This window comes from Hyperolius riggenbachi, chromosome 5 (genome assembly GCF_040937935.1).
Source record: "Hyperolius riggenbachi isolate aHypRig1 chromosome 5, aHypRig1.pri, whole genome shotgun sequence".
NCBI classification, from domain to species: domain Eukaryota; kingdom Metazoa; phylum Chordata; class Amphibia; order Anura; family Hyperoliidae; genus Hyperolius; species Hyperolius riggenbachi.
The window spans coordinates 39,069,871-39,086,139 of NC_090650.1; the positions used below are offsets into that span (position 1 = coordinate 39,069,871).

The 16,269-nt window shown below is 47.2% G+C and overlaps 1 protein-coding gene across 1 annotated transcript in view; it reads left to right on the top strand.

Annotated features, from left to right (window-relative positions):
• Positions 1-1,076: 1,076 nt before the first annotated feature.
• NMT2 (N-myristoyltransferase 2) overlaps positions 1,077-16,269 on the top strand; it is a 73,243-nt gene continuing 58,050 nt past the window's right edge. The window contains exon 1 of the mRNA XM_068235505.1: positions 1,077-1,229. Within this exon, the coding sequence (XP_068091606.1) occupies positions 1,120-1,229 (110 nt within the window). The 5' untranslated portion in view covers positions 1,077-1,119. The remainder of the gene's footprint in view (positions 1,230-16,269) is intronic.

Sequence of the window (16,269 nt, forward strand, 5' to 3'; positions counted from 1 at the left end):
GATCAGGGTCTATGGCTAAAAGGTCTATGGCTAGAGACAAAGGATCAGCAGGATAGACAGACACAGTGGGCTCTATTCATAAAAAACTTGTGGCGTAAATACTCGTAGAGGTAAAATACCGCAGCGGTATTTTACACTTCTGGGTGGTCATTCAAAAAAATCTTGCCAGCTGCGATGCAAGTGCGGAGATCTCCCGCTGAAGGCTGGCGGTAAGCTGTCGGAAGGCATGCGGAAACACTTCAGCCGGCAGAGTCCCTCCGTGCGTTGCTCTCTCTGGGAGGTCTGTCCCATTCACTTGTATGTAATCCGCAAAATCAGAGGAAGCGGTATTTCCCATCCACATACCGCTTCCTCTAAACTTTATAAATGGCCATTTTGTTACTTTTTTTCTAGATAAATCTAGAAAAACACTGGAGAAGGCGGAAATTTCTCGCTCTGCTGGGGGATTGTAGATTTTCATTCGGGAACAGCTTTTATGAATGCTTACTTTGCTAAATGGACAGGAAAATCCGCTGTCTTGAGCGGAAAAACTTGCGGTAACCTTTTATGAATAGAGCCCAGTGTCGGACTGGGAGCTGGAAAAGCTGAGGAAATCCACTTGCTGGCCAAGCAACAGTAATCAGGTGTTGCTGCTCACAGTGAAGACTTGCTGCAGATTTCTGTTGGGAGTGATGATAACACAGGGTTTCTGCTGCTTGGCAAGCAGGTGGATTTTCTCAGTTTTTCCACCTCCCAGTCCAACACTGGACAGACAATATGTCAGCCTCCATATCCCTCTCACTTCAGATGTGCTTTAATCTCCTTACAGTCTATCTACAGCGCTGATGTTCTTGCTATTATTTTTAGTTATTTCAGTAACATCATCATCATTATTAATAATAGTAGAAGAAATATTTTATTGAAGCAATATTTTATATACTGTATAATGCTGGAAAGGTTAGCATAGTCATTTTGTTATTATTGAGTACAGTGTATCAGTGTAGTTTTGAGCCCGTGCGCGCCCCCTAGCGGTGCGCTGCAGGTGGTGCCGGAGCGGAGGCGCCCTGCGCTGGCCGCCAGGGGCCGCTGTGCGGCAGGCAGGGCTGAGGCTGCGGGCCTCCCTCCTGTGTGCGAGGCGTGATGGCGGAGGACAGCGAGTCTGCAGCCAGCCAGCAGAGCCTGGAGCTGGACGACCAGGACACCTGCGGCATAGACGGCGACAATGAGGACGAGGCCGAGCATGCCAAGGGGTGAGCGGTGGAGGGGCGGGCAGCACCGGGTGCAGATAGCTGTGGATCTCTGTGTATGGCTACAGCATGGGCACACATCACCCAATACACTGCATGCTCAGCTGCCTGTGGCCCTCCCTCTGCAGAAGCACTACAAGGCTCACACTGCCCTGGCACCTTTCTGCAGGCTGCCCCCAGCTCCGGCCAGCATCTGCTGCTCTCCAGATGGAGCATCTGCAGGGATCTCCGGTACAGTTAGCTGCTATCTCTGGAGGTGTCCATCAGATGCTGACTACTGGGGCGCCTGTGCATGTGGCCAATCAGGAGGCAGCTCCAAAGATGTACGTTTAGGGTTACCCTGAGATTTCTACTGTGCCTAACCAAGACCCATTCCGTAACCTAACCCTCCGGTCTGTCCTGTGCCTAACCCCCTGACCTGTGCCCTAGCCTAACCCAGCCCTCTCACCTGTACTATAGCTCAACATATCCCCCTAACCTGTGCCGTAGCCTAACCCAGCCCCCTCACCTGTGCCATAGCCTAACCCAGCCCAGCCCCCTCATCTGTGCCCTAGCCCCCTCCTGACCTGTGCCGTAGCCCAACCTAGCCCCCTCACTTGTGCTGTAGTCCCACCTAGCCCCCTGACCTGTGCCATAACCCAACCTAGCCCCCCAACCTGTGCCGTAGCCCAACCTAGCCCCCCAACCTGTGCCGTAGCCCAACCTAGCCCCCTGACCTGCGCCGTAGTCCAACCTAGCCCCCTGACCTGTGTCTTAGCCTAACATGTGCCATAGCCTAACCTAGCCCCCTGACCTGTACTGTAGCCCAACTTAGCGGAGCAGTGCTTTTCAGCGCTGCTAGATTTGGGCGCAGCCAGCTCCGCCATAGCGTGCATTTGAATACGGCGCTGGTAGACTTGGGCGCAGGATCCAGCTGTTAAATGGCTGGTCCTGCTTCTGCACAAGTCCGGGGCGTTTTAATTACTATTCCCCCTCCAGGCCGACATGGATAGTGGGGGAATGAAATAATTCGGCTTCCAGCGAATGCTGGAGGCCGAATTATTGTGTTTTTTAAACAACTTCGGCTCCGTCTTCTGACGGAGCCGACCTTCCTCACTGAGCGCCGCTATAGACTGATTCCCATTACAGTCTATGGCGGCGCTGGCTGCGCCCAAAGCTAGCAGCGCTGAAAAGCACTGCTCCGCCGCCATAGACTGTAATGGGAATCAGTCTATAGCGGCGCTCAGTGAGTAACGTCGGCTCCGTCAGCAGACGCAGCCGAAGTTGCAGAAAAAAAAACACAATAATTCGGCTTCCACCAGTTGCTGGAAGCCAAATTATTTCATTCCCCCACTATCCATGGCGGCCTGGAGGGGGAATAGTAATTAAAACGGCCCGGACTTGTGCAGAAGCAGGATCAGCCATATACCGCTGTATCCTGCGCCCAAGTCTACCGGCGCCGATTTCAAATGTACTCCAACTTAGCCCCTGACCTGTGATGTAGCCTAACCTAGCTGTCTGACTTGTGCTGTAGCCCAATCTAGCCATCTTGACCTGGGTCATAGCCCAACCTAGCCCCCTGACCTCTGCCATAGCCTAATCAAACCCTCTTTACTATGGCATGTCCCAGCTCCATGACCTGTGTCTCACTGTAATCTACCCACCTCCCCTAACCTAAACCTAAAGTCACAATACCAACACCATTGTCTAACCTTAACCTCCTCCTATCCTGTTACTAACTCTAATCCCTTCACTTTTCCATGCCTTTACTTCAACTCTTTTCATAGTCTAGATAATAGGATAACAGAGGCGCCAATAGGATAAAAAACACTAAAAGAACTTAAAAACCCATCTTGGTAATAGAGGAGACAGCATCTGCCAGTATCATCAACACTGAGCGCCTCTGTCACAGAGGCGCTCAGTGTTGATGATACTGGCAGATGCTGTTTACTCCTATCTGTTATTGCCTGATGAAGCGGGTTTGTATCCCGTGAAACGCGTTGCACTTTATTTGGAGTATCCAATAAAATTGTTTTGACTGAAAATCCACAGTCGTGTGTTCTGCTTGGAGGGGGTGAGTCCACCACTACCTCCTCTATTACCAAGATGGGTTTTTAAGTTCTTTTAGTGTTTTTTATCCTATTGGCGCCTCTGTTATCCTATTATCTACATCAAGTCCACCCTTGGTGGAGGGTTGTACCCTTCCTTCTTCAACTACAGAGAGCGACTTTTTAATCCTGAGTGGGGTCAGGACAATCTCCCCACCTGCTTTGACAGTGGTTGCCTACTTGGTAACCCTGGTTTGTGAGTATTAAATTAATATTATTACTCTATCAATTATACCTTACCAGTATATACTACACTATATTGGGCTCTTGGTGTTCTCTCTTTTCCTTTTCATAGTCTGTCTACCCTGTGCCTGATTCTAAGTTCACCTTCCTCTCTACATTTACAAGGGTAGTGCTACTGAGCGTCATAACGCAACTGCACCGCACACTTAAAAATGTATCTAGTTTCTTGTAATGGGAAAACTCATAGGGAACAGGTCTTCAATCACAGGGTTGTAATTGGCTGAATAGTGTGGGAGTAGTTTCCTACAACCTATCCGAAACCTAAAAGTTGGAGAGTGTAGCGTTCCTAAGCAGTATATATCCAGTAGCTGGAGGAGGAGATCAAAAGTTTACATACCCCAATTCTTAATACAGTACTGTATTGGCCCCTTTAAAGAGGGATTGTCAGCCACAAAATCAAATTCCATTTATCCACAGCTCTGTGTTCATTATGCAGCCTGGATCCTCACCCTGCATTGCAAGCACTCAAAACTAATCAGAAATGTTTCTGTTGTAATAAATCTTATCTCAGTCAGTCTGGCTCTATTTTGTACATTGCGGACGAGAAGGAAGCTTGTCATCTCCCCTCCTACTTTCCTGCTCCTCATTGAGTGGCTGAGGGCAGTTCAATGCTTCTGAAATATGATCTATGCTGCACTCTCACGTGTTTACAAAGCAAGCTAGCTATGACAGTGCAGATTCTAGATGGGAAAAAAAAGTAAGGGAGGAAATGACATCAGGATTGGCTTTAGTCAGAGGGAATCAGAATGGCAAATGCCAGGAACAGTATTCTCTTTATTTACTATATAAAATTCACTGAAATCAAAATGTGGACAATATAATACATCTGTTATGTAATTAGAATAAGTAGTTACTTACTTATATATATGTGTGTGTTTTTTTCTGGCATAGTATGGCTGACCCTTCTGTTTTAAAGTGACACTTAAGTCAAAAATGAGTTTTACTCACCTGGGGCTTCCCTCAGCCCCCTGCAGCTGATCGGTGCCCTCGCCGTGTCCCTCCCATCCTCCTGTCCCCGCCAGCGGCCACTTACGGTTTTGGAGGGACACGGCGAGGGCACCGATCAGCTGCAGGGGGCTGAGGGAAGCCCCAAGTGAGTAAAACTCATTTTTTTTTTAGACTAAGGGTCCATTTCCACTGTCGCGGAAACGGCCGCGAATCCGCAGAGTTTCCCCGCAGGCAAATCGCGCAGGGAAACTCTGCCATAGGGGATAACGGCGCCGCCGGCCGAATCGCTTGCAGTAGCGATTCGGCCGGAACCCCCTACAGAATTTGCGGCGGAGGCTGCGATTCCCATAGCCGTGCATGGCACGGCTCATGGGATTCGCCTGCGATCCCGCCCACCCGCTCAGTGCCGGCGTGCGTCTACGAGACGCACGCCGCACTAGTGGAAACGAGCCCTTAAGGTTCACTTTAACATCAATGGCAGCTTGAAGTATTTTGTGTTAGTTGTGGATGAGGCTCTTTATCTTCTCAGACGGTAAAGCTGCCCATTCTTCCTGGCAAAATGCCTCCAGTTCCCGTAATTTCTTGGGCTGTCTTGCATAAACTGTACATTTGAGGTCTCCCCAGAGTGTCCCAATGACATTGAAGTCAGGAGACTGAGAGGGCCACTCGAGAACCTTCACATTATGTTGTTGTAGCCAATGACAGGCCTTGTGTCTTGAATAATTGTCATGTTGGAATGTTCAGATATGTCCAATGCTCAGCTTTCTGGCTAATGAGTGTGATTTTTCCTCCAGTATTTTTTGATAATTTATTGTATTCACATTACCATCAATTCTGACTAGATTTCCTGTGCCTTTGTTGCTCACACATTCCCAAAACATCAGCGATCCACCACCATGTTTCACAGTAGGAATGGTGTATTTTGTGGCATTTGCATAGTAACAGCTTTCTTCTGGCAACTCAACCATGCAGCCCTTCTTTCTTCAAGTGCCTCTTTACCATCTTGATACTACAGTCCTGTGTTTCACCTGAAGTTTTGTGGGTTTTTCCTTGCATCCCAAACAATTTTTCTGGCAGTCGTGACTGAAATTTTGGTATGTCTACCTGACCGTGGTTTGGTTTCAACAGAACCCATCATTTTCACTTTCGGTGAAAAAAACCCCCAGATACATACCTTGAGAGGGAAGCCCCAGGATCCTATTGAGGCATCCCTCGCTTTTTTGTTGTCTCCCATTGTTGAGCGCAGCACCCCTACATATCGGGGCCATGCAGCTCCTCTTTCTGAAGCCTGGCTGCGCATTAGCCACCTGAGCCGGCCTGTGCATGCGCAGTATGCTCAGCCCCAATGTGATTAGCTACAATGCACTGTCGTTAAACTTCCGGGGGGCCATACTCAGTGACAGGGGACAATGGAGTAGTGAGGGAAGCCTTGAGACTTCCCTCTTTTAAGGTATCTGATTTTGTACCCAAGCTTCAACTTGGGTGCACTTTAAAGAAAGATTGTCAGCCCCAAAACCAAATTCTGTTTAAACACTGCAGTGTTTTTAAAATGCTGTCAAAAATCTCACACTGCAGTGCAAGCTCTCCAATCTATTCAGGTATCTCTCTGCTGTTATCTTCCTCTCAGTCCCCCAGGCCCTTTTCTATGCCATCGCCAACCACAGTGAGAGAAAGGAGGCTTGTCATCTCACCTCCCACCTTCCTGCTTCTCACTGATTGGCTGAGCAGACTGCTGTGTGAAGCTGCCTAGCTGAAACAGTATCCTCTGCTCACTCCTGTTTCGAGCATAAGCAACAAGAAAGGATATTCCGCTGCACCATGGGTAGGGTATAAAGAAGTCTTCAGTTTATTGACACATCAGTAGATACACACATGGCTCACGCGTATCGGAGCTCGCACTGGCTCCTTAACCAGCTGAGCGGTCTGGACGAGCTCAGCTCGTCCAACACCGCCAGCGGCTGCCGCTCAGGCCCTGCTGGGCCGATTTTAACGAAATAAAAAGCAGCACACGCAGCCGGCACTTTGCCAGCCGCGTGTGCTGCCTGATCGCCGCCGCTCTGCGGCGATTCGCCGCGAGCAGCGGCGAAAGAGGGCCCCCCTAGCCGCCTGAGCCCAGCGTAGCCGGAACAAAAAGTTCCGGCCAGCGCTAAGGGCTGGATCGGAGGCGGCTGACGTCAGGACGTCGGCTGACGTCGATGACGTCACTCCGCTCGTCGCTATGGCGACGATATAAGCGAAACAAGGAAGGCCGCTCATTGCGGCCTTCCTTGTTTATTCTGGGCGCCGGAGGCGATCGGAAGATCGCCTCCGGAGCGCCCTCTAGTGGGCTTTCATGCAGCCAACTTTCAGTTGGCTGCATGAAATAGTTTTTTTTTTATTTAAAAAAAACCCTCCCGCAGCCACCCTGGCGATTTAATCAGAACGCCAGGGTGGTTAATCATAGCCAACATACACAGAAACATCACAAGTTTAAATAGTCAAAAAAAGCCAGCCCACGCAGGGTGTGGCTATGGCTCTTAAAGTGACATAGTGTATATGTCACTTTAACCTCCCTGGCGGTAAGCCCGAGCTGAGCTCGGGCTATGCCGCGCAGGAGGATTTCTCAGGGTCTGTTGGGGCGATTCGCCCCATTCAAAGTGCTGTGCACGCAGCCAGCACTTTGCTAGCCGCGCGCACAGCTCGATCGCCGCCTCTCTGCGGCGATCGCCCGCACGCAGCGGCGGAAGAGGCCTCGCCAGAGCCCTGCGCTGCCCGGACCAATGAGTTCCGGGCAGCGCTATGGGCTGGATCGAGTGCGCCTGACGTCAGGACGTCGGCTGACGTCATGCCGATCGTCGCCATAGCGACAGGAGAAGCCAAACAGGGGAACGCGTTATATACGCGCTCCCCTGTTTGCTATTGATGCCGGCGACGATCGCACTAGAGGGCCACATGCGCCCTCTAGTGGTGTTTCATGTAGCTACCACTCTGGTAGCTTTACATGAAACAAAAAAAAACGAAAAAAAAGGATTTTTGCCCATTTGGCAAAATAAATTAACCGCCAGGGAGGTTAAGAGCCATAGCCACACCTTGTGTGGGCTGGCTTTTTTTGACTATTTAAACTTGTGATGTTTCTGTGTATGTTGGCTATGATTAAGGAGCCAGTGCGAGCTCAGATACGCGTGAGCCATATGTGTATCTACTGATGTGTCAATAAACTGAAGACTTCTTTATACCCTACCCATGGTGCAGCGGAGTATCCTTTCTTGTTGCTTATGCTGAGACCTGTGATTCCTGCTCCCCTGGGTCTTGTACCAGTGGTGCCAGCGTTTCCACCTTTTGTTCGTTACCTGTTTACAAGCTAGGCTGAGGTGATTCAGCGATTGGAGGAGAAAAGAAAGCAAAAGTTAAGGGAAGAAATGACATCAGGATTTAGCCTCAAACTGTGGGAAAAAGACATGGTTCCCACCAGGAACAGAATTCTCTTCATTTACTATATAACATTCACTGAAATCAAAATGTGGACAGTACAGTACTTTACTCTGCAAAAAAATAGTCTCTGTAGAGAATACTAGTGTTTTGGGTCCCTCAGCCGTGGCACAAGTTACAGAAGTTTTCCCTCAGTGCCCCAGCACAGTAAGGTCAAATAGAAGCCTCTGGCAGCCGTCACAGTGAGATCCTGGTACCCGTCTGGGTAGATGTTTAAGCTTTCCTTGATTCCGGTACAGGCAGCGTTATACGGTACCTGTTCATGCAATTATGACTGTGCAGCACATTTAGGTCCTGGCACACTACTGTCAGCTGGTCTCATGCAGACCTTGGCGTCTCCATCTGGCATCCCTGAATCCTGGCACAGACCACTAATGTTCTCATCGGTCAGTCCAGCAGGTGCCTGTGCAGATTGTACACCCTCCCCTTATTACTGAGCTTCACAAATCCCACTACTGTGATAGCCAATGCAGTTAAACATGACAGCTCCCAACTTTCTGAGTTCTGTGTCTTTTGGTGGAACTGGCTTCCTGGCTTCAGAGACAGTTTCCTTTAATTCCATATTTTTCTCATTAGAGGGAGGCCTATGGATCCTCCAGGGGCTTTCCACGTCCCCCGCTGGACACCGGGACCCCCTGAAAGTTTTGCGGCCGCACTCCCGTCCATGAATAAATGTGGCCAAACTGCGCAGGATGCCAGTTACCTGCCCAGTAACTCGGAGTTGCTCAGGGCCGGCGCTACCATAAAGGTAAAGGGGGCATCAGCCCCAGAGTCTGTAGGATTGCGCCCCCCCCCCCCAACTTACAGTGGCTTGCAAAAGTATTCGCCCCCTTGAAGTTTTCCACATTTTGTCACATTACTGCCACAAACATGAATCAATTTTATTGGAATAAATAATAAATGAGAAGTGGATCGAAAATCATACATCATTCCAAACATTTTTTACAAATCAATAACCGTAAAGTGAGGTGTGCATAATTATTTAGCCCCCCTGAGTCAATACTTTGTAGAACCACCTTGTGCTGCAATTACAGCTGCCAGTCTTTTAGGGTATGTCTCTACCAGCTTTGCACATCTACAGACTGAAATCCTTGCCCATTCTTCTTTGCAAAACAGCTCCAGCTTAGTCAGATTAGATGGACAGCGTTTGTGAACAGCAGTTTTCAGATCTTGCCACAGATTCTGGATTGGATTTAGATCTGGACTGTGACTGGGCCATTCTAACACATGGATATGTTTTGTTTTAAACCATTCCATTGTTGCCCTGGCTTTATGTTTAGGGTCGTTGTCCTGCTGGAAGGTGAACCTCCGCCCCAGTTTCAAGTCTTTTGCAGACTCCAAGAATTTTCTTCCAAGTTTGCCCTGTATTTGGCTCCATCCATCTTCCCATCAACTCCGACCAGTTTTCCTGTCCCTGCTGAAGAGAAGCACCCCCAGAGCATGATGCTGCCACCACCATATTTGACAGTGGGGATGGTGTGTACAGAGTGATGTGCAGTGTTAGTTTTCCGCCACACATAGCGTTTTGCATTTTGGCCAAAAAGTTCACTTTTGGTCTTATCTGACCAGAGCACCTTCTTCCACATGGTTGCTGTGTCCCCCACATGGCTTGTGGCAAACTGCAAACAGGACTTCTTATGCTTTTCTGTTAACAATGGCTTTCTTCTTGCCACTCTTCCATAAAGGCCAACTTTGTACAGTGCATGACTAATAGTTGTCCTATGGACAGATTCCCCCACCTGAGTAGTAGATCTCTGCAGTTCATCCAGAGTCACCATAGGCCTCTTGGCTGCATTTCTGATCAGCGCTCTCCTTGTTCGGCCTGTGAGTTTAGGTTAACGGCCTTGTCTTGGTAAGTTTATAGTTGTGCCATACTCCTTCCATTTCTGAATAATCGTTTGAACAGTGCTCCGTGGGATGTTCAAGGCTTTGGAAATCTTTTTGTATCCTAAGTCTGCTTTAAATTTCTCAATAACTTTATCCCTCACCTGTCTGGTGTGTTCTTTGGACTTCACGGTGTTGTTGCTCCTAATATTCTCTTAGACAACCTCTGAGGCCGTCACAGAGCAGCTGTATTTTTACTGACATTAGATTACACACAGGTGCACTCTATTTAGTCATTAACACTCATCAGGCAATGTCTATGGGCAACTGACTGCACTCAGACCAAAGGGGGCTGAATAATTACGCACACCCCACTTTGCAGTTATTTATTTGTAAAAAATGTTTGGAATCATGTATGATTTTCGTTCCACTTCTCACATGTACACCACTTTGTATTGGTCTTTCATGTGGAATTCCAATAAAATTGATTCATGTTTGTGGCAGTAATGTAACAAAATGTGGAAAACTTCAAGGGGGCCGAATGCTTTTGCAAGCCACTGTAACTGTTGCTCCCCATGGCCTCTGCAGAATCTTTGGCAGAGTAGCGTCTCACTTGTCCCGGCGGGCCCACGCCTCTGCCAGTCTATAGCTCCGAGCACTCCCATCTACATCGAAGGCTGGCTGCACCTTATCTGTGACCCACACAAGGGCTTTGGAGCCGGTGGTTTCATAAACTGAGGAGTCGAATGATTTTTGTACCAAATCCACTGCACTACTAGACTATGGAGTCAGAGTCGAGGAGTCGGAGCAATTTTGGGTACCAGAAGTCAGTTGGAGTAGTTGGTGGTTTCATAAACGTTGGAGCCAGATGATTTTTGTACCGACTCCACAGCCCTGGACCGATGGCATGTTATTATGTAATAACATGCATCGGGTCACTGCGGAGAGGCGCCCCCGCAAGGATGAAGAAAGTGAGTGCATAAAGCCACAGACTGATAGCAGCAAGCTCAGTGTGTGTGGTTGGGGCGGGGCGGGGGGGGGGGGGGGTCTGTTGGGAGGGATTTACCCCCACATTTCATGTTCTGACAGGAAGGAATGTTATTATTCACAGACAGCAGTAAAACTGGAAAGGAGAAAGTTATCCCTTACTAAGCTATCTAAGACTAAAATATGTTTTATTGGAACTGGTCTTTTAAAAACAAGTGACACCCATGCTAACTTAGAAATAAAAAACACATATATAGGTAGATAAATACTAGTTCTGCTTACATAACAGATGTATTGCACTATCCACGTTATGATTCCTGTGAATTTTATAAAGGAAAAGCAGAGACTCCTATTCTAGACAGTTTCCATCTCGGTTACCTTTGAATCCTGACATAATTTCCTCTCTCACTGTTTTTTTTTCTCCGCTTGCTAATTGTGTATTCGTTAGCCGCCCTCCTCCCAGAGTCTTCAGGCACTCCCACTGAGGTCTATACTAGGAAGTACACTGTCTTATGTCATTAGGAAGGGGAAATAAAGGGAAGAGGAGGAATGTATTATAGATAAAAAGACCTCCCAGCATGCAACTGTTTGGCAATGGCAATTAAAGGGCCAATGCTCCTAAGGTATGTGATAACTCCAAACCATAACAGCAGAAAACATTTTGAATGCAGGATTAGCATCTTTTTCACTTAATACAATAAGACCAGTTGCTGTTGAAATTTGATTTTTATGGTGACAATCCCGCTTTAAAGGATGCTGTCATATTTGTTTCCTATTATAGCGGACCTGAACTCAGAACTTCCTCTCTGTTCTAAAAGATAAGCAACCGCATAATAACAACAACAAGAAAAACATTTCTTTGTTACAGCTGATACAAATCCTGCAATAAATCTACAGTGTGTCTACTTCCTGCTTTCATGGAAGCAGACATATTGTTAACATCCTTTGATCTCAAATGAGTTTATCTGCCGTGGCAGCTAGGTGATACAGGAGCGATCAAATTAAAACTTATGATTAGACATAAATGAGGGGGAATTAAACAGAGAGAAACTCTCTAAATACAGTACATACAGGGTGCGTTTCTCTGTTTTCCTTCTGTCTTGTGTAAGCGTTCAGGTCCACTTTAAGTATCTTTTTTTTTTTTTACTCACTTATGGAGTACTGCATTTGTATGTACAGCAATCATTTCTAAAACTGTCTCCTGAAACTATCAAGGATGGTCATTTTGGGTGACCTCCAGTGTTTGCACATTGATCCATTTTTGTGTACTTGGGTATACAGATTGCCCCAGCGTTTCTAGGCTCAGAAACTGTAATTCACCTCAGTTCATGTTCTCTTTCTAAATCTCGCAGCCCAGCTGATCTTTGCTCTCTTTTCTTTCTGGGAAATGTGGTGGATTTCTCCTGCCTGTTCCGGCTCTTCCACAACCTGAGGTGACACCTGAACAGCCAGCGGTGACGATCCTCAGTCCCAGACACCAGGCTGATGCATTGCATCAGCATAGACTCAATAAAATGCATTGCATTACTTTCATTTGTTGGAGATTCTAGTAATGAGCATATAATTAGATGAAATCGCAAATGTTGGTTTCACAGGAACCGGAATTTGTAGATGCTGAACTTATAGGGAAGGTCAGAGCAAATATATATATATATATATATATATATATATATATATATATATATATATATATATATATATATATATATATATATATATATATATATATCTTACCTGGGGCTTCCTCCAGCCCCTCACAGCCGTCCTATGCCCTCGCCGCAGATCCGCTCTCAGCCAGTGGCCTGGGGTCCCCTCCGTTGCAGATGCCAACCTTACATCTACTGCGCCTGGGCGTCTACAACGGAGGGGACCGCGGGCCAGCGGCGGGAAGCAGAGTTGCGGCGGGGTCACAGGACGACTGCCAGGGGCTGGAGGAAGCCCCAGGTAAGTGGATTTTTTTTATTTGCTTGCATCTTTCCTTTAGTCCTGGTTCACATTGCGTTCTGCTCGCGTCAGCATTCACGTTGGGCTTTTTTGACGCAATTTTTTTTCCGATTCCCTGCGCTTTGGTGGGCGTTTTTTAAGCGCTTTTTTCTTTTTAATTCACTCCCTGACACAAGTCAGGAAATGAAGTCTGACCCAGAAAAAAATAAATACAATGTATTTATTCTTAAAAACGCGAATGCAATCGCTGCATAAAGTGATTTTGTGAGCGGTTTGCATTTTTCCTATACTTTCCATTAAGGCAAAAATACCTCAAAAATGGTACGCGCATCGCCTTCCAGAGTGGATCGGAAGCAAACCGCTCAGATGTGAACTCTCTCCAAAAAAAGCTTTCCTCTCCTTGATTTACAGTCTGACATTTATCACATGGTGACATTTTTACTGCCGGCAGGTGATGTAAGTAGAAGGAGATGCTGCTTGCTTTTTTGGCAGTTGGAAACCGCTGTTATTTCCCACAATGCAACGAGGCTCCCACAGTGTGATGTCAGAACCATGGTCCTGACATCACACTGTAGGAGGGGTTTCACCACAATATCAACCATACAGAGCCCCCTGATGATCAGTTTGTGAAAAGCAAAAGATTTCTCGTGGGAAAGCGGGTATCAGCTACTGATTGGATTGAATGAAGTTCAATCCTTGGTTATGGTTTCTTTTTAAACCATTGTGGCCCCAATTGAACCCTTGCGACTGAAATTTTTCTGTCATTCCCGATTGACCCATTCAAATGATTTTGTCCAGAAATCGATGGGCAGCCATGTTGCAGCGCCGATTCTCTTCAGATCCGTTAAAATTATTGAATCGTAAGGTTGATCGGGCCACAGTATGGAGTAAGCCTCCCATGGGTTTGCTTTAATATTGCTTTGTGATGCTGGGTGATAATTGCTGTCTGGGTGATAAGAAGCCTGTCCTATACAGCCCCCCCCCCAGCAGCATCCCCTCAGCTCTCCTTCTCAGAGTGTTACACATAGCAGGGGACTCGCTGCAGCTATAAGTATGCGTCATCGGCAGTTGTGGTCACAGCACTGGCGTGTGTGGGCTGCAGCATCTCTCCGCCTGTCATACATCAGGCCTCCTCACCCACAGCCAGCCTTGTGCTGCTCTGAATTATACTGTGAGCCCCCGAGGCAGCCTAATGAGGCTTTGTGCTCTACTGGCCTGGATAGAGCCCCCCCCCCTCATTGTCCTCATAGGTGCCCAGGGCTGCTGTGTAGCTGTCACTGCTTCTGATGCCTCACAGACACACACAGGCTGGTAGCAAGTGCAGAGAGCATCAGTCCTTCTACAGGAATGTGCAGGGAATAATAGTATTATTATTTAGTATTTATATAGCGCCGGCACCTTCCACAGTGCTGTACAGAGTAAACTGTCCCTCAGAGGGGCTCACAATCTAGTCCCTACCATAGTCCTATGTCTATGTATGTATCGTGTAGTGTATGTATCGTAGTGTAGGGTTAATTTAGGGGAAGCCTATTAACTTATTTGTATGTTTTTGGGATGTGGGAAGAAACTAGAGTACCCGGAGGAAACCCACGCAGACACGGGGAGAACATACAAACTCCATGCAGATAGTGACCTGGCTGGGATACAAACCGGGGACCCAGCGCTGCAAGGCGAGAGTGCTAACCACTACGCCACTGTGCTGCCTGATTATTATTATTATTGAGACATTAGGGAAGAAGACACAGGGGTTAGTGGATGAGGTAGTGAACCTTCAATGTTACCTATAGCAAATTACTGTATAGGATTGTCTGAAAAGGTGTGTTTTAAAATGGACAGGCTGTGCGAGAGAGTTTCAAAGGATTGGTGACGCTCGTGAGAAGTCCTGTATGTTGGAGTGAGAGGAGCTAACCAAGCTACAGACAAGACAAATAACATTTATATCACGCTTTTCTCCTGGCGGACTCAAAGCGCCTGGGCTGCAGCCACTAGGAGGCACTGTATAGGCAGCAGCAGTGTTAGAGAGTCTAGGCCAGTGATGGCTAACCTTGGCACTCCAGCTGTGGTGGAACTACAAGACACATGAGGCTTTGCAATACTCTGACAGCTCTAAGCATATCTCGGGGAGGCAGGGGCATGATAGGATTTGTAGTTTTGTGACAGCTGGAGTGCCAAGTTTAGCCATCACTGGTCTAGGCCAAGGTCTCCTTACTGAATAGCTGCTGGCTTACTGAACAGAAAGAGCTGAGATTTGAACCCAGGTCTCCTGTGTCAGAGGCAGTACACTATCCAGCAACTAGACGGACTCCTGGGAGGAGTGAAGGTTCCGGGTGGGATGGTATCTGGAGATTAGTGAGGAAATGTATAGATGTGATAACTTATGAAGAGCTTTGCGTGATTGGGTGAGGTGTTTAAAATGGATCCTTTGGGTGATTGGTAACCAATGGAAAGATTAGCATAGACGGTCTTTCTCAGGGGAGGAGGAGGACAGTTATTAGCGTGGGTGAGTGGTGGGCGAAGCAACGCGCAGCCCGCTCCTTTGGGAGCCCTCCTCCCCCCTCCCGCATAACAGCAGAAGGTAACGCTAGTCTGGGGCTAGCAACATGTCTGTACAGTTGTACAGTGTCGGCCCTGCAATGTAGCCCGATAAATCGGGTCCCTATTCCTGTTGGGGGACATGCCTCGTACGCATCTTAATGCAGTCACTCCCCCTGACCCATTTCAGTACAAGTTAAGGGTTTATTCACACTTTCAGCGTTTTCGTGTTTTTTTTTTTTGAAGCGCTGGGGACTTTTAGAATCGCCTGAAAAGCGCTTCTTGCTCTATGTGAGTGTTCTCGCATGAGCGATGAGCTTTCTATCCAATCGCAAACGCCGCTCCTGCACCATTTTCAGAGCATTGGCTATTCAATAGAAAGGATAGGAAAATCGCTAAGCTCTTGAAAGTCGATTTCCCAAGTGCTTTCAATGAATAAATACATTGTATTCATTCCTGGGTCAAAGAGTTCACTTCCTGACTGACGCCAGGAAGTGAAAAATACATCGCTACACAAAATCGTTTCGAAAAGCGCTTTTCTCAGCGCAAATCGCTCTGAAAGCGTTTAGAAAAGCGCTTTTAAAATCACTCAATAAATCCAGGGCTGTGGAGTCGGAGTCGTGGAGTCGGAGTCGTGGAGTCGGGCAATTTTGGGTGCCTGGAGTCGGAGTCGGGAAAAAATGCACCGACTCCGACTCCTAATGAATTTGTAACTGTAATTAAAATAGAAAATATGATAAAATGTTCTATTTCTCAGATAATAGTCATTAAAAATAATGTATATATACAGTAATAGCTGTGTTTAGTCCACAAAAATGAAATAAACCAATCAAAATTAGTTACTTGTGCTGCTTCAATAAAGCAGTCCCCGTATTAAGGTCAGATATACAGATCTGATTGTGACTGTATATATGATGTGTACACAGGAATCTCTTATATATACTAAATAACATCTATGCTGTAAGAATAAAGCCTGATGTGTAGCCGTGTCACTAATAGAGATGGTCAAC